The sequence below is a fragment of the Oryzias latipes genome, chromosome 8, assembly GCF_002234675.1.
Source record: "Oryzias latipes chromosome 8, ASM223467v1".
In the NCBI taxonomy this organism is placed as follows: Eukaryota; Metazoa; Chordata; class Actinopteri; order Beloniformes; family Adrianichthyidae; genus Oryzias; species Oryzias latipes.
Window position 1 is genome coordinate 5385198 of NC_019866.2, and position 27840 is coordinate 5413037.

At 39.4% G+C, this 27840-nt stretch overlaps 2 protein-coding genes and 1 long non-coding RNA gene across 7 annotated transcripts in view; 1 reads left to right on the plus strand and 2 right to left on the minus strand.

The window, feature by feature from the left end:
• cacnb1 (calcium voltage-gated channel auxiliary subunit beta 1) overlaps positions 1-15741 on the minus strand; it is a 33679-nt gene extending 17938 nt beyond the window's left edge. For 4 of the 5 annotated variants that reach the window (XM_004071267.4, XM_011477915.3, XM_011477914.3 and 1 more), the window contains exons 1-2: positions 15491-15741; positions 11311-11397 (exon numbers count right to left, since the gene is read on the minus strand). In XM_004071267.4, the coding sequence (XP_004071315.1) occupies positions 11311-11397; positions 15491-15580 (177 nt within the window). In that variant the 5' untranslated portion in view covers positions 15581-15741. Of the gene's footprint in view, positions 1-7434; positions 7696-11310; positions 11398-15490 lie in introns of those variants that run through there. The other variant, XM_011477916.3, reaches the window with a different exon arrangement.
• Positions 15742-15974: 233 nt separating this feature from the next.
• LOC110015460 lies at positions 15975-24817 on the minus strand. The gene is made up of 2 exons (XR_002290659.1): positions 24712-24817; positions 15975-17841 (listed from the first exon to the last, which is right to left on the minus strand). It is a non-coding gene; the product is annotated as an uncharacterized LOC110015460 (long non-coding RNA).
• LOC101157455 (60S ribosomal protein L19) lies at positions 22674-24981 on the plus strand. The gene is made up of 6 exons (XM_004071268.4): positions 22674-22912; positions 23231-23337; positions 23546-23668; positions 23796-23916; positions 24106-24216; positions 24794-24981. Exons 1-6 carry the CDS (start codon positions 22908-22910, stop codon positions 24915-24917), a joined length of 591 nt encoding a protein of 196 aa, XP_004071316.3. The 5' UTR covers positions 22674-22907; the 3' UTR covers positions 24918-24981.
• Positions 24982-27840: the final 2859 nt, after the last annotated feature.

Here is a 27840-nt window from a genome sequence, read left to right on the forward strand (position 1 = left end):
TGTGTGGGAGTATAACGAACAGACGGAAACATTGGCAGAGGAGGGGGGCTAAAAAATGACCAATGGAAGGATATACATTTCTCATGAAGTGGCTACAGTTTCCAACGCTCCTGCAAGGTAACTTGACCCTCACATGCTGACCCTGATGGAGACACTCGTACCACAATAAAAACCTGCACCTCCTGTGCAGCCCGCGATTCAGCCCGTGTGTCTGAAGAGTTACGGTGCTTAATTTATATAACAATCCCACTCCTTTTCTCGTTACAGTTTTCCCTCTCTGAGCCGATGGGCTGCCTGAAATTTGTGGGAGGCACTCGCAAGAATGTGGACAGCCGAGTGCCAGGCAGAAGTTGTGACTCACTTGACGTAGGATTTAAAAAAAGAGGTGAGAATGTACAAAGATGACAAACGGCATATGCAATGTTGATTAAAAATTCCCAGCACTGATGACATCACAGAGGACAGTAAATGAGTAAGGAAGACTGAATGAGCTGTGGATTTTTCATGATTAATGAACAAGTGTTAGAATTCCCTCAGCCCTGTCTATTAAGATGTTAAACAATGAACTACAGAGTTATTACCAAAGACATGAAGGTTGGGGATTAAATGTTGATATTTTCTGGTTAAGATTGTGTATATACACAGTAGTAATAGCATTTACTTTCATAGTATAAAAATTATATAGTTGCCTCAGTGTTGCCACTTCACAGACAATTAATCAAAGTTTATTTTTATACCACTTCACTTAACCTCAACTTAAAATGTTGAGCTAAATGATTTGAAGCAAGGAATTAAGAAGTTAGAAAAAAGCTTGGAATAAGATCTATAAGTGTATAAAAACAAACTTTTTTGTATAATCTTCAGTTTTCCATTAGGATAAAAAAATAGTTTGACATGCAAAGGAGAATTTTATAAAAGCTAAGCACTTAAAGACCCACTCCAAAGAAAATCATGTTTTTCTGTGTTTTAACAAGTTCTTGTGGCATTTTTCTGACGACAGAGGACGTTTATGAAGAAATTTAAGCTTAAAATTGCATTTCTGAGTATTGCTTAATTCAAATCAGGAGCAGACGAGAAAATGCTTTTTTAAAAAGGTCGTATTTCTCACGTAGAAAATACGCTTAGTGGGCCACAAGCTTCCTGCTTCGCTTCATTGTGATGCATCCACTTGCAGACAAATAGGTCCATGTCTGTGTTTGTTTTCCTCGCCTGAGCTGGTATCTGAATCAAAACTGCATGTCTGGATGGCTCAGATATTGCCAGACATTGTTATTGCACCAGTAGTGTTGGGGTTATAAAGGGCTGTAAGCTAACGAGAGAGCGCGTAAATGGAATGCTTTGTTTTGGGTGACAGTAAGAGGGGGTGGGGTTGCTCTGTGCCAACAGTCGCACCCACAACTCAGGCGAAATTCTAATGAACTTCTGCCGCTCTGCAGAAACTATATCCTAAAAATGACAAACTTAAATAAAAGACCGCTGCAGTTTTGAACCTGACAATGATTTGAATATATGACCTCTATCATCAGAAAAATACCACAAGAACATGTTAAAAACATCATAAACACAATTTTCATTGGAGTGGATCTGTAAGTTTGAAGGAAGAAATTCAGGCCTGTGTTCAGTTTGGATCTCATTTGAGCAAAGTTGATATTTTTTGGACTAGTTTACAAGTCAAGCACCACTTTTGGATTTTAATTTACCCATTTCATTTTAGCCATCTGCCCTCTAAATGATGGCCATAGACAACTGTAGAACAGTAAAGTCTCCTGTGCTAAACATTGATGTCAGGTGTGCAAGTCTTTGGACACACGAGAAGGATTTTTCTCTCTTTTTGTGGTTCCATGTCAGCGTGATCTAAGACAAAACGACAAGCAGCAAAGTTAATTCCAATCGTTCCACTTGTTGTACGGATGCGTGCTACCTCAGTCACACTTCCTGTTTTATTTACTTAAACTCTCTGTGCCAGCATCCCACTCAGGTAAAAAGAATGATACTGTCAGTAGCATCTAATGAGGACAGCAGCCCACGCTTGTGTGTGTCTGAATCATCTTGGGAACACACACAGGTGCATACTAACATGGATCCCCAACTAAGAAGGTTGACGGGGAGCTCACAGGAATGATAACAGAAAAGAAAAGATGGAGCAACGACGTCAGAAACCTCCTTGAACTAACCAGTTTACCACTACGGGTCACTTATGCAGCAATAGGGAGTAGGAGGGAGCTGCGATGGCGGTTTGTGTGCCTATGGTTGTGTCTCTGAGTCATCTGTCCAACTGACTCACATCATACACACAAAACCAGAGAAAAAAAAGTCAACGAGCGACACAGAAGTCAATACTAGGCTGTCAAAGAAGAAAAAGATAATAGAAACAATGAGGTAACCCTTAGAAGAAGTCTATTCTGCTGTGAAAGGCGGAGAAGATGCTGCCATTCATTTGATTTCTGTCACTTTCCTCATCTTCGCCCTCGCATCTTCTCTCTGATGTCATTAGGTGGCATCTCTAAATTAGCTGCTTGCTTCATTTCACATACATCTCCTGTTTAAAATAGCTACAGGCCACCTGATGGCAACACTGCTTTCCTATTGGCCCGGCCACAGCTGAGACCCTGCAGTGTCATAGTAACCATCACTGCAGCTTGTTACAGATTGCCAGCAAGGGCTGCACGGAGAAGGAAAGAACACACAGAAATCAATATTCAATAACATGAAAAAAGGAAAAAAGGTGGCAGCATAAAAGCTTTCCACCAGGGGACGAATTGATAACGTCTCCACAAGTGGGAGGCCTTGTTGAAAACCACAGAAATACATTTTTAGAAGAAATTCTCCAAAACCTTTCTCCTCCATTTTCTCAACTGTGGCTGTCACAGTGATGAATTTATGGCTGGGAGAGCTGAAAACGAATAAATGGAGCTGAGAGGATGGGGCAAATAAGGAATGGAGGGATGCAACACAATAAGGCAAGAGGGCAGAATGGCAAGTGCTTTGCATAATGAAGACAGAAAAGCGTTGACCTGTAGGGAACCAGTTGAAGTTCATAAGAAGCAAGAAGGCTATTTAAAGAAATCATAAAAAAAAGCAAGCAGCTGAGTGAGAAGGACCATTTAAAATGTAAATGATAGATTTAGTCTTGATAGCAGGGCTGCGAGTTGGCGAGAGTTGAACGATACAATACCACCTTACACATATAGGACATATCCTTAAAAGAGTCTGGCTTTGAAAAACTTTGAATACTTAATACACCTTTCACATGTATAACATTAATACATTTCATTTAATTGTCAAAACATTAAAAACTGCAACTGTATTCAGAACTCTTCGTTGATTGGTTTTCACAATAAAATGTTTTCAGGCTAAAAAAAAATTTTTTAAATGTGCCTTGAAGACCCCCTCTGATGAAAATGGTGTTTTTGGTGTTTTTAACATGTTCTTGTGCCGATTTTCTAAGGGAGGACATACACAAAGGAAATTAAGCTCAGCAGTTGAAAAAAATGCTGTTTGGAAAAAAAAATCACATTTGTTAGGTAGAAAATGCGCTGGGTGGGCCACAAACTCTCTACATAGTCGACTAGATCCATCTTCGTCTTCGTTTTCCTCGTCCGATCTGGAATCTGGCTCAAAACTGTACGGCTGGATAGCTACAATATTGCTCGCCACTTTTGTTGCAATGGTAAAATGAAGTTTAGGGTATGAGTGACGGTAAGTTAGCGGGAGAGCATGTAAACAGAGAGCTCTCTGCCCACAACTTAAAGACAACTTTCTACTAAACCCTGCCGCTCTGCAGAAACGATGTCTTAGACAGCAACGCAGGTTTTTTGATTTAGCCTAAATCGGCATCATCATAATTACAAGACAGCTGGGAACGAATTTACAATAGACCAAAAGATGATCAGAGTGATATGCAGTCTCCAATAATCTGCATGTTTCAGTTGTGTCAGTGAGCTGAAGAACACGGGTTTTTGAATGCACCTTTAGCTAATGGTGTTCACACTGGACCAGAATGGAGGGGCTTTTTTTTTTCTTTTGCTACTGTTTACTAGCGCATGTCTGCCACCTACAGTTGGAAGAGGCTTGATGAGAAATGTCAAAGCGGTGCAAATTTAGCAAATCCTGATTCCAGCCTTTTTCTTTCACAGCTCTATTCTGATATATAAAAGACTTGGTGTCAAATACAGGTTTTCTCAGTCGCTTTAGTACAATTCTCAGATCAGAAGGAAATCCCAAAACCATTTGTTCAATCTTCACATCATGATGTCACTTGTGCCCATCATATAAGCAGTTTCTCACTTCTTTGAACAAGTTCCAATTGCTTTGGTACATCCATGCAAATGATTATGTACAATTCTCTGCTCTTTGCTACATTATCAATTGTTTATGTCATGTTGATCAAAATGTATTATATAGTTCACTATGCAATAGTCTTACTCCTCAAAACACCTAGTCATTGGTTCATCGTATAAGTCATGAACTGCAAAATGGTTGACCAAGTTGTCATAATGTGACAAACATATTTCGCTGCATTGCAAGAGAGGATATTCGCTGTGATGTGGATGAAAATTTGTGGCCTAACATACAGGAACGACAAGAGGTGTAGGAAGACCACACCAATTCCTACTGCACTGCCTGTACTGTTGTACAGAATATTGTCCTATCTTTTTTTCCCTTTGTGTTACTGTTTGCAGTGTTTTTTTTCTACGTTGGTATGGCATGGTCTGTCAACAAATTACAAGAAGAACAATAAAAGTGTAAATGTGAATCTTGTCCACTCTCTTGCAATCACACAAAAAAGGTGTAACTTCCATTTTACAATAATTGTCATCCAAACTTTAGCCATAGTTTACATCAGAACCTCCCTCTAAAGTACACAGTTATATTGACAACATGATTTTAAAATTCTTTTAATGGTTTATAAATGTTTTTATGGTCTTGGGCCTTCTTATCTAAATGATATTCTTTTAAAATATGAGCCCTCGCGGACCTTGAGGTCTTCCGGTACTGGCCTCTTAGTTGTTCCCAAGGTGAGGACCAAAACTTATGGTGAGGCTTCGTTCTGCCATTATGGTCCTCGCCTGTGGAACGGCCTTCCGGAGAGACTCAGGGCCGCAGAGACAGTAGAGGTTTTTAAGAAGAGGCTCAAGACCCACCTTTTTAATTTAGCTTTTAGTTGATTTTAACTGCTAATTTATTCTATTAGTTTTAGTATAGGCTATTTTATTTATGTATTTATTTTAATTTTATGCATCTTATTTTCAATTTTATGTTTTTTTCTTTTTTATGTTTTTAATTTTAGCATCTTATGATTTTAGCCCCAGTGTTTCTTGAGGGGATCTTTTCCTCCAGGGATTGCCGGCTTGGTCAGCGGTTGTTGCTGCAGTTGTTGCCCTTGCTGGGGCGGCTGGGGTCTAATTTTACAGCTTTTGGCTGTGAGGGGGACCCCGGTGTTGTTCCGGTCTGGGTGGGCACTGTGGCGATGTTCCGGTGGCCGGGCTGGCTCCTGGTATGAAAGGATTCCCAGATACTGTTTCCTCACAGCAGAGCTAAGCCATACTTGTTTTTTTATTTATTTATTTATTTATTCTTTTACAGTTACATAGTCATATTTCATTGTACGTGGGAGCCATGGGTCATGTGGTTTAATGGAGGGGAGTGGGAAGGGTGAAGGGTGGGTTGGGGTTTTTATTGTAATGTTGTGTGTTTACTGTTTTTAGTGTTAAAGCGCTTCGAGCTGCACAAAGTGCATGAGAAGCGCTATTTTATAAATAAAGTTTGATTTGATTTGATTTGATGACTAAGTAATTTGACTGTCTTGTTCATAGACAATGACACAAGGACTAGACATTCTGATGGCACTGACATGTTCAATGACATAAAGACTTAGTTTTGAGAGATGAACTAAAGATTTTGAGCAAGTTACAGGATTTATTTCCTGCACCCCAATTGGTAAAGATCCTCTTGGAGGATTTTCTTCAGGAAACATAAAAGCGTCGTCACCACACTGGTTCTGTGTTTAAGTCAGAGAACAAAGTTTAAACTTCCGCAAGCAGATGTTGACAGGCTTCAGAGCGCATGACTAAGACTCTATTTCCATCAGCGAGCTAACAACTCCAGCCCTGATAATTAAACAGGTAAAAATATCTTCACACTTTGCACATGAGAGGCTGTGAAAATTAAAAAAGAAAGTGAAAACATAATTTTTGTCTGGATGCGAGTGTCGGAGCTGCTGTCTGCTCACACTTCAGAGTAGAACAAAACATCTCTGTGAGAGCCAACTGGAAGGCTCCAGCCGTGGAGCCACAGCCTCGCTGTGTATTCCCGTCGCATAAGGAAATTAACTCAGTCAGGACAAGATGAGCAAAGGAAATGCTGGAGAAGAAGGAGCGCAAACAGAATATACGTCCTGCAGCACAGCCACATACACAAAAGGACAGACTTTCTGCCTGAAGCTCTGAGCTGGTGGCTGTAAAGATCCATATTCCTTTGCTCTGTCACACCAGCGTCATGGCAACCGCCTGGGCAGCGTGGTTCTGATCAGAAAGATGAGTCACGGACTGAACTGAGCAGAAACTCCCATTTTTACAAAGAGGAGGGAATCCAAGAAAATCTGTTAATTACTACATTAAGAGCAAAAAAAAAAAAAAAAAAAAAAAAAAAAAAAAAAAAAATCAGCCACTAGATAACATTACCATGTTTTATTCATATGGGGGGTGGGGTGTTCTTGGATGTCATGACAGAACTAAGATTTATGATTCAAAATGACATTAGTCACACTTAGTTCTTGAGTATCTAGTTCAAGGAATAATTTTCCCTCCCTTGTTAAAATCTGTGAAAACCTTTTTACATCCAACCTTTTAACTGTTTAAACCGATGATACAGTTAAAACTTCACAAATATTTGGACATTAAATCAAACTATATTTAAAAAATGTATTATTTGCAGGATAATTCTTTTATATATATATATTTGTTTTTATTATTAAAAGGTTAGTCTAAATAGTACATTAAGTGCAAAAAAGAATAGCGTGAATTCTTGATTTAACAACTTTTGGAGTTCTCTGTCTCTATAAGTAGACCCGGGAGCGGCAGTGAGAAAAGCCCCCTGAAATGGCCACAGTGCCGGCACGGCTGGACAGGCAGGGTGCATAGCAGCGCAGGCATCCAGCGGGACTGGAAGTCTAATTAAAAACACAGCGCCTTCCCAGCAGCTGTGGCCCGGACCAAAATGGAAGTCCAGCCGGAAGAGCGGCGGCGAAGTAGAGGCGCAAAAACCAGCAGGCACGGGGGGACATGGCAGAATAAGTTCTAACGTCCAATCTCACAGCGAAGCTGTCAAAAGTCGGTCCTTTTATGGGTGAGAGAAACACGCATAACCAGCTCCCAGGTTAGTCCAGTGCAGCCAAACATGCAGAGCTTGTGGATTTATCCAGATCCTTCTTACCATTACAGGCCTTGGAATTCTCTCAGTCCTCTCCATACCTTGTTTGCCAAGCTGGCCGCACCACGGCAGACCAAGGGGGCAACGCCAGGCTGCACAGACAGAGTAATGGCTGTGTGTGAATGTGCGTGTGTGTGTGTGTGTCTGTGTGAAAGTATGTGAGAGATATCTGCCCGTTAGCTAAACAAGTGCATGTGTGTGTGTGTGTGTGTGTGTGTGTGTGTGTGGAGTATGTACGATAAGGGAGAAAGCTTAAAGAGGGTGCTGTATGTGTGAAACTAAGAGAGCACTCTCCCAAAGCTCCCCCCCACACACACCCACCCACCAGCCAACCTCCACAACCCAGAGGAACGTGAACCTGGTGTAAAGGAAAGGAGCTGGAGCTGACTGGGGGTCAGATTGCAGTACTTGTGCTACATTTGCAATCTGGGGAAATATATTTAGCCCCGGCCGGGCAGAAACAGGGACATGAACACACTGAGACCAAGAGAGGGCTCGGTATGCAGCCATTCAATGCCCCAGCTGACGTGAGAGAGGAGGAGGGCAGTGCCCAAGGAAACCCCCCTCCTCTGTCTTTTGCTCCGTCCCGTCCTCTGTTCTGGCTTAGAGACAGAGGGTCAGTCAGTGGTTGAGCGCTGAAGGCGCTTTGAAGCCCCTGATGACTGGAACCTGTTGAATGTTGCAGCTCAAACTCCAGTCTTTGAAACGGTCATCTTATGATCCCTCTCTTCTATGGGGATTGCAAGAACACACTTTTGAACTCAGAATAAAGAGGTGAAAGCCAAAGGAGTGTGGCTGAAAGAGTGGTAATGGACCCTCCACTAGAGGGCGACTTCTGACACCAACGAGGCTTTCTTCCCCCCAAACTTCTCCAACCTCCTTTTTATTAGTACGTGAAATGCAACCAGCAGAAAAGGGATGACAGAACGGAGAGATGCTCACAGATCTACAAGCTGTAGATCTCCCTCTGTCATCAGACATGGCGGCATCTGGGTCTCTGCTGGGATTCTGGACTGTTATCTGAACTCCAAGCATCTGCTGTGTGAGCCAGCCAAGCCTGGCCCGACTTCTATGGTTCCGATAATAGATATACAGTAAGAAGAATCTATGTTCACTGCATACTTTCCTTAAAAATAATAAAGATAACTCGAAAAATGAATTTCATAATCAGTAAAAGTATCTTTTTTTAAATGAATTTCAGTATTTATCTTCTGCAGAAACTACTAAAATCTAGGATTATTATGATCTTGGTATTGTGTTCTCTGATGGTTAGGCAGAACATTAGTGCCATTTTCTTTCAGTCTAGACTGTCTTATTAGCAGAGAAAGAGCAGCATTACTCTGGACCTTCGGGTCCTCTGAAAAAAGCTTCTGTGTGAGGGCAAAATACCCACTGATTGCTTCTGTTGATTCTTCATCTTTTGCCTCTTTCCAGACATGCCACAGTGAAGGAAAGGAAAAGATCAACAGGAAACGAGCTTCCATGTGCATGCTGCTGCAGCACACACGCTGAAGTTGAACGCAGCACAGCCACAAAATCCGGCCCTGCCTACTACCCCCACCAACACGGACACACAAACAAAACACACAAGCAAACACAATTCCATCTAAACGGCCTCTGCTTCATTTCTCCATCCCACTTTGCCTGCGTGCAGGGGGATGAGATTCAGCAGCCTGGTTACCATAGAAACCAGGCCGAGTGTACCAGCCGTCTCCACTGTTGGTTGACTGTGGCTCTGGTGTGCGCGTGTGTATTTGTGTGTGCGTGTGCTGCACGCTTGTGTGGGCGTGTGTGAGACTGTAAAGCTTCTACAGGGGTCTGCTTTCAGTTGTATCGGTGAATATCTGCTGGATGTGGATGAACCCATTTGACACTCGCATAACCCCCCGCTTTTATTTTTTTTCCAGGATTGAAACAGTCTCTAAAACATGTGTGACCCCGCCCCCTGTTTCCCCACATTACTAATACGACTCAAAAACACAATTTAAGGAAACATTTTCCTTTTTTTTTTTCTTTTTACAGTGCGTAATCTGCTTCTTAAACAGTGTGGGGGATTATAGCAGCTCTCCCACCTGCAGGATGCGGATCATGTGGTTCCTTCTCCACCCCGAGTTGCAGAGGTAATAAAGGACAAGGCAGTGGGAAGGGGTGCAAGTGAGAACACAGCTAACCTTTAGAAACCACAGGAAGGTTCAGCTCCCCGTGTTCGACACAGAGATGGGATGCTTTTAACCAACAGCAAGACCCGGGCTGAACAAATAAATGACATTCAGCACGGGGCACATCATTTCCTCTCGCAAATGAAGAGGTCATCTGGAAAGGGGAGGGGGGTGAGCTACAAGACAGCACGGCCAGAGAAATATCACATCCAGACGACGGCTGCTGTGTTGTGGCATCATTTTCCTATATGAGGAGGAAACTAAATCTCTGCTGATGAAAACTACCTGCAGATTTGACAGAAAGAGGTGATCCAAGGTCAGAGGAGGTGGCGGGTCTAGCACCTAATGAGTGATGCTCATCACTGGCCCTGGGGAAATCTCTCCTCGTGAAGCGCCGCTCCAACTCTTTTACAATGAAGCTGTGCAGCTGAGGTCACCAGGGGTTCACTATAGTGATGCTATCAAAGGGGTTTAGTCAGTGGAAGGCCCAAGACGCTAACAGGCAAAGAGAAAAGAGACGCATCGATCTCAAAAGAGACGACAAACAAAAGGTTTGTGCTGAAAATGAAATAAGGGACACAGAAACACTCAACAGTGACAACAGAAAATATCAGAGGAACAAAACTTCACAAAACGGAGAATACGTTTTTGTTTTTACTGTGTTGTGAAGTACGGTTGAGACCTTTAAATGCTTTTAAAGATGCAATCATCGTAATGGTTTGAAGGGTGATCAGCAATATTAAAAAAAAAAAAACTTAAAATAAGCAGCAGTTTTGAACAAAACTAAACTAAATGTAAAAACTAAATGTATATGGAAAATAAACAATTAAGTACTAATCTGTTTAAAATGGTGGGAAAAAATAAAATCTGTGTTGGCCTTTTATGTACATTTGTCCATTTTTCACAGAGACTAACTAACAGTAAAGGTGTAACATATATTAGAGATCTTAATAAAAGTTGGAAATTTAGCAACGTAATCCAATTTTTTCCCTCTGTTAAAGTTCAGCAGAGACCTTTTGATTCAAGCTGAACTTTTATTAGATTATAAAAATGTCAGTTTTTCAAGGGAATAAAATATTTATAAATATACAGATGTATATTTGCATTTATAAAATAAAGTAGTCAAAGAAGCCAAAATCTTCTGATTCCTAAGTAATCTTGTTTTGAACACTTGCTGCTTATTTATAGAGTGTTACAAACCCACTACAATGAAAATCTGGTTTTTAACATGTTCTTGTGACATTTTTCTGATGATGGAAGACTTATGTTAGGAAAATTAAGCTCAAAATTGCATTTCTGAGTATTTCTTTATCAAAATGATGATAGTATGTCCTAGTTAATGACAGTTGTATTTTTCTTTTGTGCTAAAAAATGCATAACTATATTATGAAAGACCACTGATTTAAAAATAGCCCAAAAGACGATCAGAGTAGGACTTTAATGTCAGTTTATACAAAAAATTACTGAAACCCACAAATGCTGAATAACTGATGCACTATAAATCAGAATGACAACTTTTTGGACAGTTTTATTTCCAATTTTTTTTAAAAATTAATACACAAATACATTGTATTTGTTATATCAAGTTTTTCTTTTTAATGGAACTTAAAAATGTGAAAAATCTTTTGTAGATTTCTAAATTGTATTTAAGTTTTGCCCCAAAAACTAAAACATAAAAGCATTTAATATTTTTGTTTTTTTAACTTTCAATAAATTTTACCTGTCGCACAAAGCTGTTGGAGGTGGTGTCAGAGGAGGTGCTCCCATCCGAGCGCTTAAACCGACTCTTTCTCTTGGCGTATTTTCCCTGAAAGTAAGAAGAAAGACAAAAGAAAAAACTGAGCCTAAAGCTGTAAATTTGCAACAACTACACCGACACATTTCTCAGAAATCTCCATCTCTGGAAGAGAGCACTTGTGCCGGCTTTGGAGCGCAATCAGCTGTCAGATTGAGCCGGGGACAGAGCAGCAAGAGAGCCAGACCACAGAGGAAGTGGATCAGAGAAAATATGCCCACTGTGTCCATGAACATTGTCATTTTTTATGTCCCGATGCAAACCGGGACTTTGTAATCTGATTGGCAGACCTCAGGCAAATGGCTCATCCATCCACACTGGGCAGAGTCCCACATTGCATTATGAGCCCACATTGTCATGGTTACAAAATAACAAATAATCAAATTTTCTGGCAGTCAGCAGGTGAGAAGAGAATTGCTGGCATAGAATTTCACTAGTTAAACCATATAAAGCACATTTTTCATTTTAAGTATGGGGGGTTATGGCCCACTAGAGCAGATCAAGAGGTCTATCCAGATAGCCCATTATGTCTATCTAGGTCCAGAGGAAAACCCTCATATCACATTTATTTTTCACAAAATAGATCATCCTGGACTCTGTGTTTTTCCTTTATATCATGTGACGCTCAGTAAAGCCACCAAAGCTGTCCCACCTACATTTAAACAAACATGACCTGATGGAGCAAAGGCAGAGAGCGACAGCAGCAAAGAGGCTCTCAGGGTGAACAGATAAAGGAGAAACACTCCAAAAACCTCAGAAAACAGTCCAACATCTACTTGAATGCATTCATCTGAAAGCTATGATATTTCAGTAAACTACATACCGACTACTTTTAATGGCCTTTTAATGACTTTTGCTGGGAGAGAATCCCAGATAATGCTAAAGCATGTAATGAAAATGATTACTGTAGAACAGGGGTGGGATTTTATAAGTTCGCTTCCTTCCACTCCCTTTCAAGCAATCTTTAATTTAATGTCTAATTATTAAAAGTTTGATATGTCTTTGTACGAATGTATGACTGCCGATTGTATCGTTTTGTGCATTATTCTTGCTTTGATTGCTTGAAATAAACCATTCAAATCGAATCAAGAATGCGTATAAAGTAAAAACTGACTTTCATCCAACAGCAAAAGCAGTTTTTTTGTAAGTTTGATTTGTAGTTTTTAACATTAGACAGAATATAGGCGATGATGCATTGTCAAACATGCTCACGGGCAACTGTACTTTTGACTGCCCGGATACAAAAATAGAGCATGACATCTCTGTTGCAAATCTGTCCACCTACACGGACTGAAAAAGGTGTCCAACGATCTTTAAAAACACCTTTTATCTCCTGCATGAAGAGTTTTTTTAACAGAACATTTTATGGACAAATCATCGGTCATCTTCAGGTCTGTTATTGAAATTGATGGGGTTCTGTTGTATCAAAGCACTGCAATAAATACGATATCTATAGTCTGTAGCTGCTGCTCGATCTAAGTTTTTCTGATCTAAAGTTGGAAAAATTTTAGCAAAACTGCTTTACAGTTTTGTAGAATCTTGCACTGGAACTGATGAACAGTTTAAAATACAGATCCTAACCACAAAAAGCTTAAGGAATATTTCTATTCCTCCACGGCTTTTTGGTGCATCTTTGTCTCATTCTGCCTCCAGTTTTCAGTTATCTTTTGGTATTATTCCTTCTGTTTCCCCCTTGATAACTGCTCACACGTAAATCCAGCTTCACTTCCTGCATGAATGCATCTTTATTTTTTCCCCACCAACTGCTCTCTGTTCCTGTATTGTCCTCTGTAACTGTAAGCTGAAGTAAGAATCTTACAGTGCATAGTGGTCTTCAGAAGCTCCACTCCTGATGTGCCTCAATTTGAAATTATTTCCCACAAAAAACAAAACAAAAAGAATAATAAATGCTGGAAGAAGATCAAATATTCCTAGGAACACAGTCTTTGTTCTAATTTCTTAAATAAAAAGGGAGTCTTTCTATTTCACACTGTTAATATTAGAATGGTGTTTTCTTACAGTTATTATTTGTTTTTGTTATTTGATCTGTTGGTTCCTTACCTTGACATTTTTAAAGTACAGCTAGAGCGACTAAACTCGGATTAGCCAGATTTCTTTATTTGCGTACATTTAAAACTGATCTTAAATACAAAAATTAAAAAAATCGTGGATACGTTTGACTTTTTTCTTTTCTTCTTATTATTGTTACTGAGACTAATACTGGACATTTGAGCCTCATTTCCACCGAGCAATAGGGAACAGAACAGTCTGGCTTAGAATGGTCCAGACAATTCAAGTGACTTAAAATACACCTTTATTCTAAAAATCCAAAATATTTTTTGACATATGTTGCCTGACAACTTATGTCAATGACACTGAAAGTGATACTTTGTACAAATAAAGTTAATTTCATTTGCAAAGATCACTGTTAGAAGGCTAAAGCCTGACTTAAACCGATTTGTTGCAATTCTAAACTTGTTTGGGCACACAGATTGTCTGGATGGCTTCCCCTGCTGCATAATTCAACAAAAGTGACGTATATTCAATCTGAAGAACCATTAGGATGAAGATCCATGAAGCTCCAACCCAACGTTTATAAGACAATCATTAAAAGTATGGTTTATTAGAAGTTGCAGTGGAGGAGCAAGCACACCAGTTTAGGAGGATGTGTGGCACCGTTCGGAGCAGGTTCCTGTCGGAAAAGGGCAGAGAAATGCCAGAGGAAGTAAGGAAGGGAGGCTTCCTGTTGGTAAACATCCTCCCAGATTAAGAGTATAAATTAAAGAGGGCGTGTCAGCAGAGAGGCGCGAAACTGAGAAGGCAATGGGTGGCAGGGCGCACAGCATCATAACTTAGAAGTGAGACATTTTTTTAAGGAGAATCCTCTAAATTATTTAGCTCACAGACTCTAAAGCTGATCTGCAATCTGACCGTCTGCACTCAGCAGACATGATCTTTAATCTAAGTTACCCCCAAGCGCTGAATTGGGATGAGTCCTCGACTCGTCCATATATGGTTTTTTCTCGTGGCAAAGAAGTCAGGCCGTCTCCTCCTCAATGCCAAAACCACGTTTGTTTTTGTTTTTTTTATTTGCTCGTCTCCAAACAGCAGAGATTTGATCAATCAGAGGGGCTGGACGCTCACACACAGACCCCTTATGCCTGGGCTCAACAAAGAGCTGTCCATCTGTTTTCCACCAAATCCTCTCAGCAGAAAAAGATGTCTAAAAACAGACACGCCGAGGTGAGATGTAGAGAGCAGAATGAACAGAGCGGGACACTCGGAGGAGCAAGGAAACAAGATAAGAGGGAGCTGAAAGGAGTGGGAGTAAAGAGGAGAGAGCAGGACTTGGCATGATTTGAATAACACTCGTCTCTGTGAGGTGTTTTTTGTTGCTTTTTTCCATTATTTTTCTTCTCTAGAGAGACAATGACTGAGCTCAGCGTGGGCATGTTTGTTCTAGATATTTTCATCTTCATTTTTTTTCTGGATTTAAAGAGTTAGGAGTACACATGCCCACAGTACACACACTGCATTCAAATCACCACTGTGGGTAAGAGGTTCTGCAGACTGACAGGATCATAAGAGGAGACACAAGCATTTAGAGAATATTTAAAAGTATTTTTAAAAAGTTTCCAGTGTGTAAAAATAGATTCCATATACTAAAACGAATAAGTTAATACTTCTTGACAGATATTATTGTTTGAGCCATCAAATGTCCCTTCTATAAATATTATCTTAACTCTTCTCGAGGGCGGAAGCTCTTTAATTGCAGGTTACTTAAACAAAGGTGTGGCTCTATTGGACAGCGTTTGAGCCTTGTTTGATTACACAACTGCGCAAAACACACGCGAACTATGATATTCAGAACAATGATGAAAAATAAAAGAGTCAAAACAGTGAAAACATTTCGTTTTTGCCACATCTGACGCGCAGCTTCCGTCGTTTCAGACTTCCACAGCCGAACAACCTGTTAATCTCTAGAAGTTAAAACGGACCTATTGTGGTCAAAACACACATTTCTCTTTTTTCATACCATAAAACTGATATTTATGAGGTTTTTTTTCTTCTTTTCACCTCACATCGGACGATCTTGTGGTCTTACCTGCGTATGTGGATGATGGTCAAACATGTCCATTTGGATCTCCTGGGTTGAGGTCGAAGGCGTCCTGGACATACTACTTTTCTGTACCATTTGATATCACTTTTTTCTGGATAAATTTCTTTCAGTGCTGTTTGTCTATGATGATGGTGAAAGTCTCATCTTTTTTTTTTCCTCTCCAGGAAGGGTGAAGCCGCTGATGTATCTGAGCTGGCGGATAAAATAATGGCAACAGCTGCCTCCCTCCAGCCTATAGCATTACACACAGGCGCACCGAGCTTCGGCACGTTTGTCAAGTGTGCGTCATGACGCAAACGCGCAGCCGGTGGTCAAAAAATAAAATTCTTTGGAATATAGTGGTTATAGTTGCTTTGTGTAAACGGGTATTTATTTACTTTAAGAAACAGTAATTATGTGTTTGTCCCAAAATAATGTGATATTCTGAGTTTAATGTCAAAAAAATCCAAATGGATTTAAAAGAAAAGGATTGTGAACAGATGCCTTTATTGTCACTGTTTGCAGGAACAATGAGATTGAAAGCTGTAATCATATCAGTGCTAATAACAATAATGATATTAATAAAATAAAACAAAAAATATGAATGTGTTGGTTATGCAAGGCTTGTGACATTATTCTATCTGCTGAGGTAGATAAGCATCATCACTAATTGCTTCATCACAGAGATGGTTTAAAACAAGATTCTTTAAAAAACAAAAACAAAATTCTGCACCCTTTTTCTACAAATTTCAGATGAAAAACCACAACTCTTAGCTTGGCTCCTTCTGTTGCATTTCGCACATTATTTATTTATGACCAATTTTCTTCCAGATTCGTTAAAATCCCATTGTTGTCAAAAAATGTAAAAAAGAGGACATGGCTTTATTCAAAAGTTAACTTTTAAATGCTTAGAAACACCAGAAAGTTCACATTAATTATTTTTTCTACTTATTTACAGAAACAATCTAGCCTTGATCAGAGTGTTAGCATTGCGGTTAACTTTAATGCAGCCATAAGGCTGTACAATTCAGTGCTTTTTATGTGCTGGTCCTAAGTGCGGAGGATTGACACCATTTGACCCCTAAATTTAAAGCCAAATCAAATGTGTGAATCACAAACTGGCAGGTGATTCACTGTAGCAACCCCTAGCAGAAAAATAGTATATTAAAGTCTCCTAGTCTGAGTATTTAGTCTATACTAAAAGTGAGGCAGTATACTTGAAGTTTGCTTTTTATGTATTATCCGTGTTTAACAAAAAATCTTCCAATTTGGTCTGAAGTAGTATTAAGTTAGTATACATCCTAAACTATACATACATGTCTATAGTAGACTTGCTTTATTTATACTTCAGTATACATAAGAAAATCAACTTCAAGTTTACTACTTATTGCTAAGATGCAGAATCATAGTACTTTTTTTTTTATTTTCTTCGACAAAATTCAACTGAAACACCTTTTAATCCATTTTAAAACCAGCAAAATGTCTTTCAGGGTCAAGGGGTTGCTGGAGCCTATCCCAGCCACTTCTGGGCAAACACCGGGTACACAGTTGACGTGATTCAATCGAAGAGCCGTCATGTGAAACAGCTTTACTGAATCAGATTTTTAATTCTGTAGGTTAGACATTTTCAAGGTTTGGTAATTTCTACTGAAAAAGATAGTTTTAATTAAAAAATCTGCTTTCAGGTGAACTTTTGGCATTTGCATGGTACCGGCTGCCTAGCTGACCATAAACTTCACTTCCTCTAATTTTTCGAATGTAATTTGTTTTTAAACCAGTTCATCACTAATTGCAAGAAATCAAAAGTGGCTGAACCACAAATGCACTTCTGAATATTATGATGTAACATGAGTTCTCTGCAGACTAAAAGGCCATTTGTGAACACAGAAATCTTCAAGCTGTAATTGATGTAAGATGACTTTTTGAGATTTTGACATTGTTTTTTATTTTCATTTTATTTCTGCAAGTTTTCTCAGCTGCAACTACCATTGTTTTTGTCTACACTTCTTCGCAACCTCTTTATGTTCAACTCTATTTCTTTATCTTAGCATATCTATGACTTTGCATGGAACAGGAAAAGAAAGAAGGCTTTGTTGGTGAAGCCGTCCTGCATGCCTTTATTTTGAAGGTTGCACGTCCGTACTTCCTGTGTGTTGGTGGGGCTTTCATTTGACTTGACACCATTTCTGAATCTTATTTGCGCTCAGCCGACTCCAGCTGGTAGTCATGGTCCACGCCCCGATGGATAGACCCCACCTTCCCGTACTGAGTGATGAGGGAGCAGCAGAGCTCCAGTGATGAAGGCTGAAGGCTGCTGCACATGGAGTCAGTTCATCTTCAGGATTTTGTTTATCCTGCTGCACAGACCAGAGACCAATAATGAATCAAAACAAACCCACAATTAAATAACACGATCACCAGTTGATTGCAATAATCGAAACATTTGATGATGCTTTCATTGATTTTGTTTTTTTTGTGTGGCGTTTTGTGCTTTTGAGTGTAAAACAGAAGGGTTTTCATCGAACGTTAAACATTCGTGTCCTCTGATTTTGTTTCCCTCCTGGTGTCATTGGAAGCAGGCGTTTTGGGGGGCAGCAACACACCTGAGCCTCATCCACAATCCATCATGAGTGATTTCCACTGTCGCTTCATCACTTCTGTTCCAGCCAGATGGCTTGTTCCCCTGAACGCCATGAATTTGTTTGTTGGAATTTATTTTAACATCTTCTGAAGTCCTAAGGTTTACCTTTGATGACCTCCACTTTTTTATGTTTCAAGCATTTCTATCTGTATTTTCTTGTTGATCCTATTGGTTTCTTTTAGAGAGCAGGCTCACTGAATCATGAACAATAAGGCCGGCTTATCTCCTGCTGTACTATGCAGGAAACAATGTCCCTCCAACCAGCAGCCGGATCATAAGCCTCTGAGCCGTCGTGGAGGACTATCGGATAAATCAGCTGGCATCAATTTCCCACACTCCACTGCTGTGAGCAGCAACTTGCTCTCAAAACAACCATGATGAAATGAATACATACTGTTTGTAAAAATGTTACTGTTTGGTCTGGAACAATAAAGAACTGCAGAAAGCTGGAAAATTTGATTTAAAATGATGTTATAATTTAAAACAATGATAAAATGCTGCCTTTAAAAAGAACATTTTTGGTATAAATTTGTAAAATCCAGTGAATAAAAAGTATTACAGAAAATCTGTAATAGTAAAAGTCATTTATAATGTCGCCGTGATAGAAAAACAGGATTTGCAGCGCCTCACAACAAAAACACTGGAAAGCAAAATGTTGTGGAGAAAGTGTCATGATATGTGATTGCCTTGGTTTGTCTGGTTTTAACCCTTTGACACCAGAGCTGTCACCGGAGACTCCAACATAAAACACACCCTTTGATGTAGCATAAATCTTTGGCTGTTCACGTGATCAATGTGAATCAGATGATACTGACGCTTTGCACCGAAATGCAACACCTTACATAAGCCTTGTTTCTCCCTGACAGAATCAGCTGATTTATGTCGATTGCTTAAACACTTCACTACTGTAAAGTGTTTCATATCAGCACAAATCTGTTTTTTCTCTTCATTAGTATCCACTGGAATTACGTCAATTTCGAAAAAATGTTAAGAAATTATGGCAGTCAAAAAATTGTAGACATGGGAGCTAAAGCGCTTTTGTTAAAGAGTTGAAGACCCGATGAAAATTCTGTTTTTTGGTTTGGTCTGTAACAGCCATATTTCTGATGATAGAAGACATAAAATAAAGAAAATTAACCTTACATTTTCATTTCTGAATATTTATTCATTCAAAACCTTGGGAATCTGGAGCAGATGTAAAAACGCCGTTTGAAAGAGAGCGTATTTGTGACGTCCAAAATACGCTGGGAGGACCACAACCTCCCTCTTTCGGTCCATTCTGATGCATCCACTTGCAGATTTAGAGGTTGTTGGGGGGGTGGGAGGAGCTGTAAACTAGTGGGAGAGCGCGTACACAGAGAGATCTCAGCATCGAGGAGGGGAAGAGGGTCTGCGGCTTGGTCTCGTCCTCAACTCAGAGGTGAATTTCCAATGAACTACTGTCAGTCAACAGACACTATTTCCTAGAAATTGACTTTTTTGGTTTTTGCAAAAAAAAACAAAAAAAAAAAACAACGTGGCTGAGAGACCTCTGGGAACGCTTTTAAAATAGATCAAAAGATGGTCAGAGTGGGACTTCAATGAGGTGATCTATGATCTAAAACATAATCTGAATCAAGGTAGATATCACATTGTTTTACCTTCTTGGTATGAGCCACAACAAAATGGAACGGGCGCTGAAACTAACAGGGTGGCTTGATTTAACAACACATTAATCCTTCATCTATAGTTTAATTCTGTTGAAACGGAATCTCGTAATCATATATTTGTAGTCAAATCAATAAAAAAGTCTACTTTTCTTTGTAAAAGTGTTGATATAATGCGGGTTCGAGGTTGAGGAATAAATCCACAGCAAGGTAAATGACATCATAACCTCATGTTGAGTGGACATCAATGTCATTTAGATTAAGTAAATCCTCATTAAATTGAAAAGCTGATGTATCCACCTCTCTATGACTCACTCACAGCAGAGATTACCCACACAGTTGGAGCAAAGAGTTGTCGGTGTGACGCTGGGACTGAACTGTAGCTCTGAACGCCATCAGAATCACCCTCAGCTCATATTTCTAGAGGACAAGCAGGAGGAGGCCTTTTTAATAAACTTTTTAAAATAAGTTTCAATTCTGACACCAGTCTCCTCTTCAGCAGCAAGCCGGTTCTCTTCCAAGAAATCCACAGAGAGAAAAGAGTTTCAGGTCGACGGCTTTGTTTGTTTCTTTTTCATCTCTTGTTGCCCGAGGTAACTGAGTGGAGTGAGTCAGCGATTACTGTCTTCGATATATAACGGCCCTATTTGGTGTTTACACTGTCGATGATGCTCTTTATTAGATCTGCTTGAACTGATCAAAGATAAAGCTCTCCCCAAGTATTAACATCCCCGTTGCACATTTACTGTTTGATTTTTCTTCTTATTAACAGGGATTTTTCAATGATCTTTGTCTGCTTTGTGGAATAAATAGAGGAACATCTCTGACATGAATTCTGATGCATCCACTATTCATCTACTCTGTGATTACAGGAGCCTTTTGACCAACTGATGCATCCACTTGGAGACAAATAAATGATTGTATCGAAGAAACGTAATTCCATATGCTTGTATGTCTTTGTTTTCCTCTTCTGAGCGGACATCTGGCTCAAACTGCAGGGCTGGTACAGCTCCAATATTGCTCTCCATTTCTGTTGCAGCGGTAATGTTAGGTTGGGGTGTGAGTGGCTGTAAGTTAGCAGGAAAGAGTGTAAATAAAGTAATGATGGGAAGTATGGGAAAGCTTGAAAAGAACAAACCAAAGTAGCCTTTTTGGATACTAGAAGGTAAATTAAAGGATTTGATCTCTTAACCCATTATGCACAATAGGTCTAAAAAATCAGTGCCAATTTAAATCCTTAGCCGATAAAATTGAACTAATTCACTCATGTGAGAATGTGAATTTGGTCCATGAAGAACTATTAGAAAAGTGGAGGGAGGATAGATCACATGTTGATTATTTATTGGGCTGGTAATAGCTGCTGTTGCTCTCCTTTGTGATGCGCATTGTGCAATCACCCAAAACGATTTTGTTTGGGAATAGTTTGCAATGAGTTTACAGTTTATTGGCATCATGTGCTCAAAATAAAAATATACTTATTAAATTGCAGCCTGCAGCTCACGGGTAGGTAAGCTGAAATCTTTTCCCACTGCATAGAAAATCTCTATGTGTGGCATAATGTCCATTTCATAAGACGCAAAGTTTGTAACAAAAAAAAAAAACTTTTAGCACAAATCCCAAAAAATAAAAATAACTTCATCCCTTTACATTTTTTGAGCCTTTTCTGAGCAAACACCATCAAAGATTCAGTGCTTTATCATGCGATGACATGTTTATTTAAAATTCTGAAAATTACCTGAAGAAAAAAACTCCTACAAGTGGTCCTCATGCACCCACACTGTGAGAATACTGCGTCACCATGGTGACGAGTATCATACTTAATGGGGTCGAGGATGCAGCAACGGCAACGTCAATGAGTAGCTGATCAAGTCGTAACCCACCAATTGGCTATTTTTATGAGTCTTCATGAGTGTCCACCCACCACACCAACACTGTGTCCACTTCTTCTTGCTGAAATGCTCCAAAGATGTTATGCCAACCTTTTCTGCTAGATTCAAAAGACCTGCTTTTGTTTGCCTTTTAACAATCGGTTGTTATTTTTTGTTGAGATTTTAGAAATGACTTGGTTTTACTGTTTTTTTTTTTTTACATGCACTACTATGCATTTAAATTATCAAGTTGTGTTTTCACTTCTCAGAGCATTCCCTATCAGCTTTCAGATTTTTTTCTCTAATCTTCTTTCATGTCAAATGTAGCACCCCATGTTTTGCATAAAAAAATGTAAATTATCAAACAGATGTATTGATAAAACTATAATGTTGCGAAGGAAAAGGTAAAGTATATTAATTTGATTTTTGCAAACCAAACAAGGTCAACATTAAAATGAGGCAAACTGTAAACAACTATCGATGTGCAGATTAAAAAACATTATTGTTGCATTTTTCATGTTAAAAATAGTGATATTTTAATCAGTACTACTGACCACGTTTTAAAGAGTTTATGCAGAAATTATTTAAATATTTAACTAGTATTACTGAATGTGCTAATTTACTTTTTTCATGAGATAAGAGATAAAAAAAAAAAACTCAAGTTTCAAAATACACAGGTTTATGTGCTACCGTAAGTGCTGCTTTATCACTCTGTGCAAAATATCCTAGTTCACAATTAATGTCGCTGATGCTACTCTAATTGTACAATCAATCAATTTGCAACAATCAGAGGATGTTGCATTTTACAATAAATGTGCGTTTTTTTATTCATAAAATGGAACGAATTCGTGCAAGTTAAATATTCATAGTTGGCTATTTTGTACTCAAAATTACTTGCTTCAAAACCAAACTCCAATGTAAGTACATTGTTATTTCAAATAAAGTATTTGTGTCTGGCCTCAACACTGCACTCTTGTGTTTAAACAGCAGAATGATGGTGCACCCATAATGCACCGTTTTGGTTGGTACCATTATTAGGGTGGGGGGGTTGACGGCTGTAGAAGTAATCCGTAAAAATCAGTTCCGGTTTTTTATCATTCATCCGAGGGTTTGTCTTTTTAATATTTTACCGACACTTTGTTTCTCTATTTGGGAATTTAGCCTGTTGGTGGTGCCTAAATGTTAATTTCATAGCAAATGGCCTCCCCCCAAAATGGTACCCTCTGGTCTGCCTGTTCAGCGTTCCTTTTCCCGTTGAAGTAGCAGCCATGAGGTAGGATTGTTGTTTGGTGCTCAATTAAAGCAACAATTCAGCTGTCAGAGTGGACTGCCTGTGAATTTGTAACCCTCATGTGAAACGTGAATTTTCCCCTAATAAGTGTTTACACTTCACGTAATTATTCAGAGCCCGTAACACGCAAATAAACCTGATTCTTGAGGAGCACGATGTAGCTGACGGAAAGGCCATGTTGGCATCCCGCTAGCCGGTAGCTAGCTTCGTAGCTAGCAGCCATCCATCTGTGTTGATCTTTAAATAACCGTGGAAAGCATATTGTGAATTTTAAGTCCTGAATCGGAGCTTTCTTTGCAGCATGCTCAGGCTCCAGAAGAGGCTGGCCTCCAGCGTCCTGCGCTGCGGCAAGAAGAAGGTCTGGCTGGACCCCAATGAAACCAATGAGATAGCCAACGCCAACTCCCGTAAGCTTTTAAAGGAGCCGACCAAAAGCAGCTGTGTTTTTGTAGTTTCAGGGCTGTGATTTCATGCTAAACTTCATAGACTCATCTGAAGTAAGATGGATGTAAAAACAAATGTTTGCTTAATCCTTGGTCTTGTATTTACCCCACATTCTCTAGATTTTAGTGTTTCAGGTCCAGTTTCTGTAACTCACTTTTGTTCATATTGCAGGCCAGCAGATCCGGAAACTGGTGAAGGATGGCCTCATCATTCGGAAACCCGTTACAGTCCACTCCCGAGCGCGCTGCCGCAAGAACACGCTGGCACGTCGCAAGGGAAGACACATGGGCACCGGTATGCTGGAGTTGAGGGTCACGGTGAAAGGAGGACTTCCTGACACGGAAGAACCACAAAACTGTTGAAACTTCAAACGAGCCCGTCGCCGGTTCACTGACAAAATGCTCTTGAATCTTTTGATTAGGTAAAAGAAAGGGTACGGCCAACGCCCGCATGCCAGAGAAGCTGTCCTGGATGCGCCGCATGAGGATCCTGCGTCGTTTGCTGCGCCGCTACAGGGAGTCAAAGAAAATCGACAGGCACATGTACGTTAAAGACCTGATGTCTGTTTATCCAGCGGTTTTGCACCCCAAGCGCCAATGTTTTATTCAATTTAAGACAATTGAGCTGTTGTTTTTTTGGGAAAACCTTAAATCAATAAAACTCAGCCCACGATACTCTTTGGAGCTTTTTGAGGATTCATTCAATGTATGTTTACTCTCCTGCTGTCTCAGGTACCACAGCCTTTACCTGAGGGCCAAGGGAAACGTCTTCAAGAACAAGCGCATCCTTATGGAGCACATTCACAAGCTGAAGGCCGATAAAGCCCGCAAGAAGCTCCTGGCGTAAGTTTTCAATACAGTGCAGACATCTGAAATAGACAGCTGGCACTTTAAAAAATGAATAAGAGTTAAGATATTAGACCCTTTTGGTTTGTTTTGATGGCATCTGATGTTTAAATGAGGATAAAAGTACCACTCGGATCTTTTGTAAATTCCTTCCCAGTGGTCTTTTAATTCTGATTATGCAGTTTTAAGGCAAATATCATAAAACCTGTGTACATCGTTTCTGCAGAGTGTGGCAGTAGTTCATTAGAAATTCGCCTCTCAGCTGTGGGTGGGGACCATTAGCACAGAGCAACCCCGCCCCCTCTTCCCGTTTTGGAGTGAGCTTGTGTCCCACCCAGCATATTTTCGACCTCACAAATGAGTTTTTTTTTTTTTTTTTTTACAAACGGCCTTTTTCGCCCGCTCCCGATTCACATCAACTTGTATAAAGAAATACTTAGATTTGCAATTTTGCCACAAAAAATGCCATAAGAACATGTTAAAAAAAATTACCTTCATCTGAGTGGGTCTTGAAGAAGAGGCAGGATGCTCTGTGATGTGTGCATGTTGGATGAACTCTTGTTCTGTCGCGCAGTGACCAGGCGGAGGCTCGCCGAACCAAGACGAAAGAGGCCCGCAAGCGCAGAGAGGAGCGACTCCTGGCCAAGAAGGAGGAGATCATCAAGAACTTGTCCAAGGAGGAGGAGGTCAAGAAGTGATCTGGCTCTGCCTTTGAAGCCTCCTGTGAAGGGCTGACAATAAAAGTGTACATAAAGACACAAACAGGCTCTCCGACTTGTTTTTTGACTCCTTTACACACTTATGTGGCATCATTAGGTTTAGTTTTTATTTGATTGGCTATAGAATTCCACAAATTTAAGTTAAATAGTCGGCGTTAACTTGAGCGTTTTGATCAGTGTATATAAGATCAACGCAGCAAAAACAGTCCTTTATAAATATGTTTTCAGATAATCGTAGAGCTGGGCGATAAATTGATTTAAGAAGATTTCTTTTGGGTTAAAGCTAGATTTTATTTTCCCAGCATTGTGCGCAGACGTGAAAGTGGTTACTATTAAGCAAGGGCTTGTTTCTAAAACAGTTCTATGGAACTGGTTCAGTTTTGAGACAGTTCAGACTCGCAGCATCAAATCAGTTTGAAGGCTGTTGCTACTGAAAAGTGGGAGTATGATCAATTTGCTTTAACACCTGAAACCGAGGCTGTCAAGTCCAAGAAGTGTTTCTCTTTACAAGGTGCTGAAGTTTTCAGCAGCTCCCAAAACACCTATCATATATATTTACTTCAATTCAAGTCAACTACAAAAAGAGATGTGAAAATAAATAAGTTTTTGTTAGTTATAATCTGTCATTTGCCACTTTAGTTAAAAAAAGAGAGGCGGAATAAAATCGGAAAACGAATTTGGTGTGATAAAATTGGATATTTTTTGGGTCATATCGTGACGTACAGCCTCAGGTTATCAAACAAAAGATCCCATTCAGTTTTGGTACACAATAAACATCTATAGGTTTGGTGCCATCTTGTGGTTGCGGCTGGTATGTTAAATTAAAAATAAAGAAATAAAGTTCTTTACAGTTTTTAAGACAAAACATAAAGGTACACCTGCCTCCTCTGTTTTTTTTACATTATGCATCTAAAGCTGGTAATGTTCATGTGTCAACCTAAACCGAGTGACCTCTAAACATGCAGTGCTCCAGATTTCTTTCAGTGTTGAGGTTTAGGAGATAAAGATTAGGGAATCTGTGGATAGTTTTCATCCAGTTTACAGCTTGTTTTCTCTCTTTACATTTTATATTCTGTTTGTCTATCATACATGAACAAAACCAATCTGCTTTACTCCAGACGTTAATTTATAATAATTTTTACATGGAGGGTTCTCATTTCCATTACAGTTAGTGCAGGAAGTATGAATTATGCATTAGTACCACAAGGGAATCATTCTGGAGCCTTGAAACCGGTCTAGACTTTGCTGCGTCCTTTTTGGTTCCCTAACATGTTTGCTCTGTGTTTTAGTTATGTGACAGAGCGTGTTGGGAAGAGTTCACACGGACATGAAGGTATCTGGTTCAACGGTGAGCAGCTGTGGAATGTACTGGGTATAACTCAGTCACATAATCATGTAATTGTCCCCTTCAGGCTTTATCACACCTCCCTGTGCAGCCAAAAAAATGTGGCGAAGTCAACCAGTGTTGGTGATCTTACTTTTAAAAGTGATTAGTTATTACTAATATTAGTACTTGTTACATCGCCCAAAAAATATTTGAGTTTGTAACTTAGTTACTCAGCAAAGTGACTCCAGTCATATATTTCTGTCGAAATACGGCAATAAATTTAATATATTTCCTAAGCTGCCCCAAATAATTCAAGTGCAATAATTTGCTAAAAGTGAAACTTCCAGTATTCTAGTATATAGTTCTATGCTGTTTAATTATAACAGAGAGAGGACTGAAGTGTAGAAATGTAAATATTTATTCATCAGAATTATAACATAAAAACACTGCCATATCAATGAATCCTCAAAACCTACTCCAGGAGCCATCACATATCAACGTATTGCATGTTTCCTAATTTTAGCTTAAATAAATAAAACTGATTCAGACACAATAACAGAGGAAAAATAGAAAAGTAGCAAAACCATCAACAGGAATCGTTGGAAAACCTCTATGTTTATTTTTTATCCAAATGAACATATTTTAACAAACACATATGGTAAGAGTCACCTTGCCAAGTAACTAATTACTTTTAAGATGCAGTGAATAAGTTACCAATTCAATTACTTTTTGGGAGATGTAACCAGTAACAATAACTGATTATTTTTAAAGTAAGATGCCTAACATTGATGCTGAGCACAGAGAAAAATGTTCCTCTTAATGCCACATTTCCTGCTTCAGTTGCATCACAAGGCTCAAGACAGAACAGCTTCTTTGCAGGAGGACTTGCATCACGAAGAACGACAGGAAGTTTGCCTGGTATAGTGAAACTTCAGTTCCTTTAATGTTAGATGGTGAAAAGGCCTCTTGTGCATCCGCTCGTCTGTGCACGAGGGATGCTGCTTTCAGACTTGTCAAAAAAAGAGGCCGAACTTAAACAATGTTCAGGCAGAACAGTAAGAAATTAAAGTAAAATGAATTTACTTTTTCAACAAATATTGATTTAATTTGCTATCTTCCAACTGCTACAGCTGCATATCTAGAAGTCCTCTAATCTAGGTAAATAACTCATATGGCTTTAATGTTTTTGTTTTTTCAGCAAATAGTCTCTGGAAGAAAGTGAGACTGATAGGGAAATTATTTCTGCTTAAATGTGTGGGCATCAGGGCAGATTAACAAACGCTCAGTTAAAAAAAAGCTCGACATAGAAACAAGTCACATGAAATTTTACCACTGCACTTCCTCTACGCCGTTTTTTTTTTGTCTCACAGTTTTGCTAGAGCTTTGCCTGAAGCGTTTTTGAATTCTTCTACACATTCTGGTGGTTTTTGATACACGTCAGGTTATGCAAATGTTTGATTTCCTCTTGTACCCTCCTGCTATGATTATATTAAAGTGTGTTCCTTTTGGGTTTAACTTGTTGCTTCCATTTCCTTTTAATAGCCAGATTTATTTGGTTTCAATTATTTCCTTCTT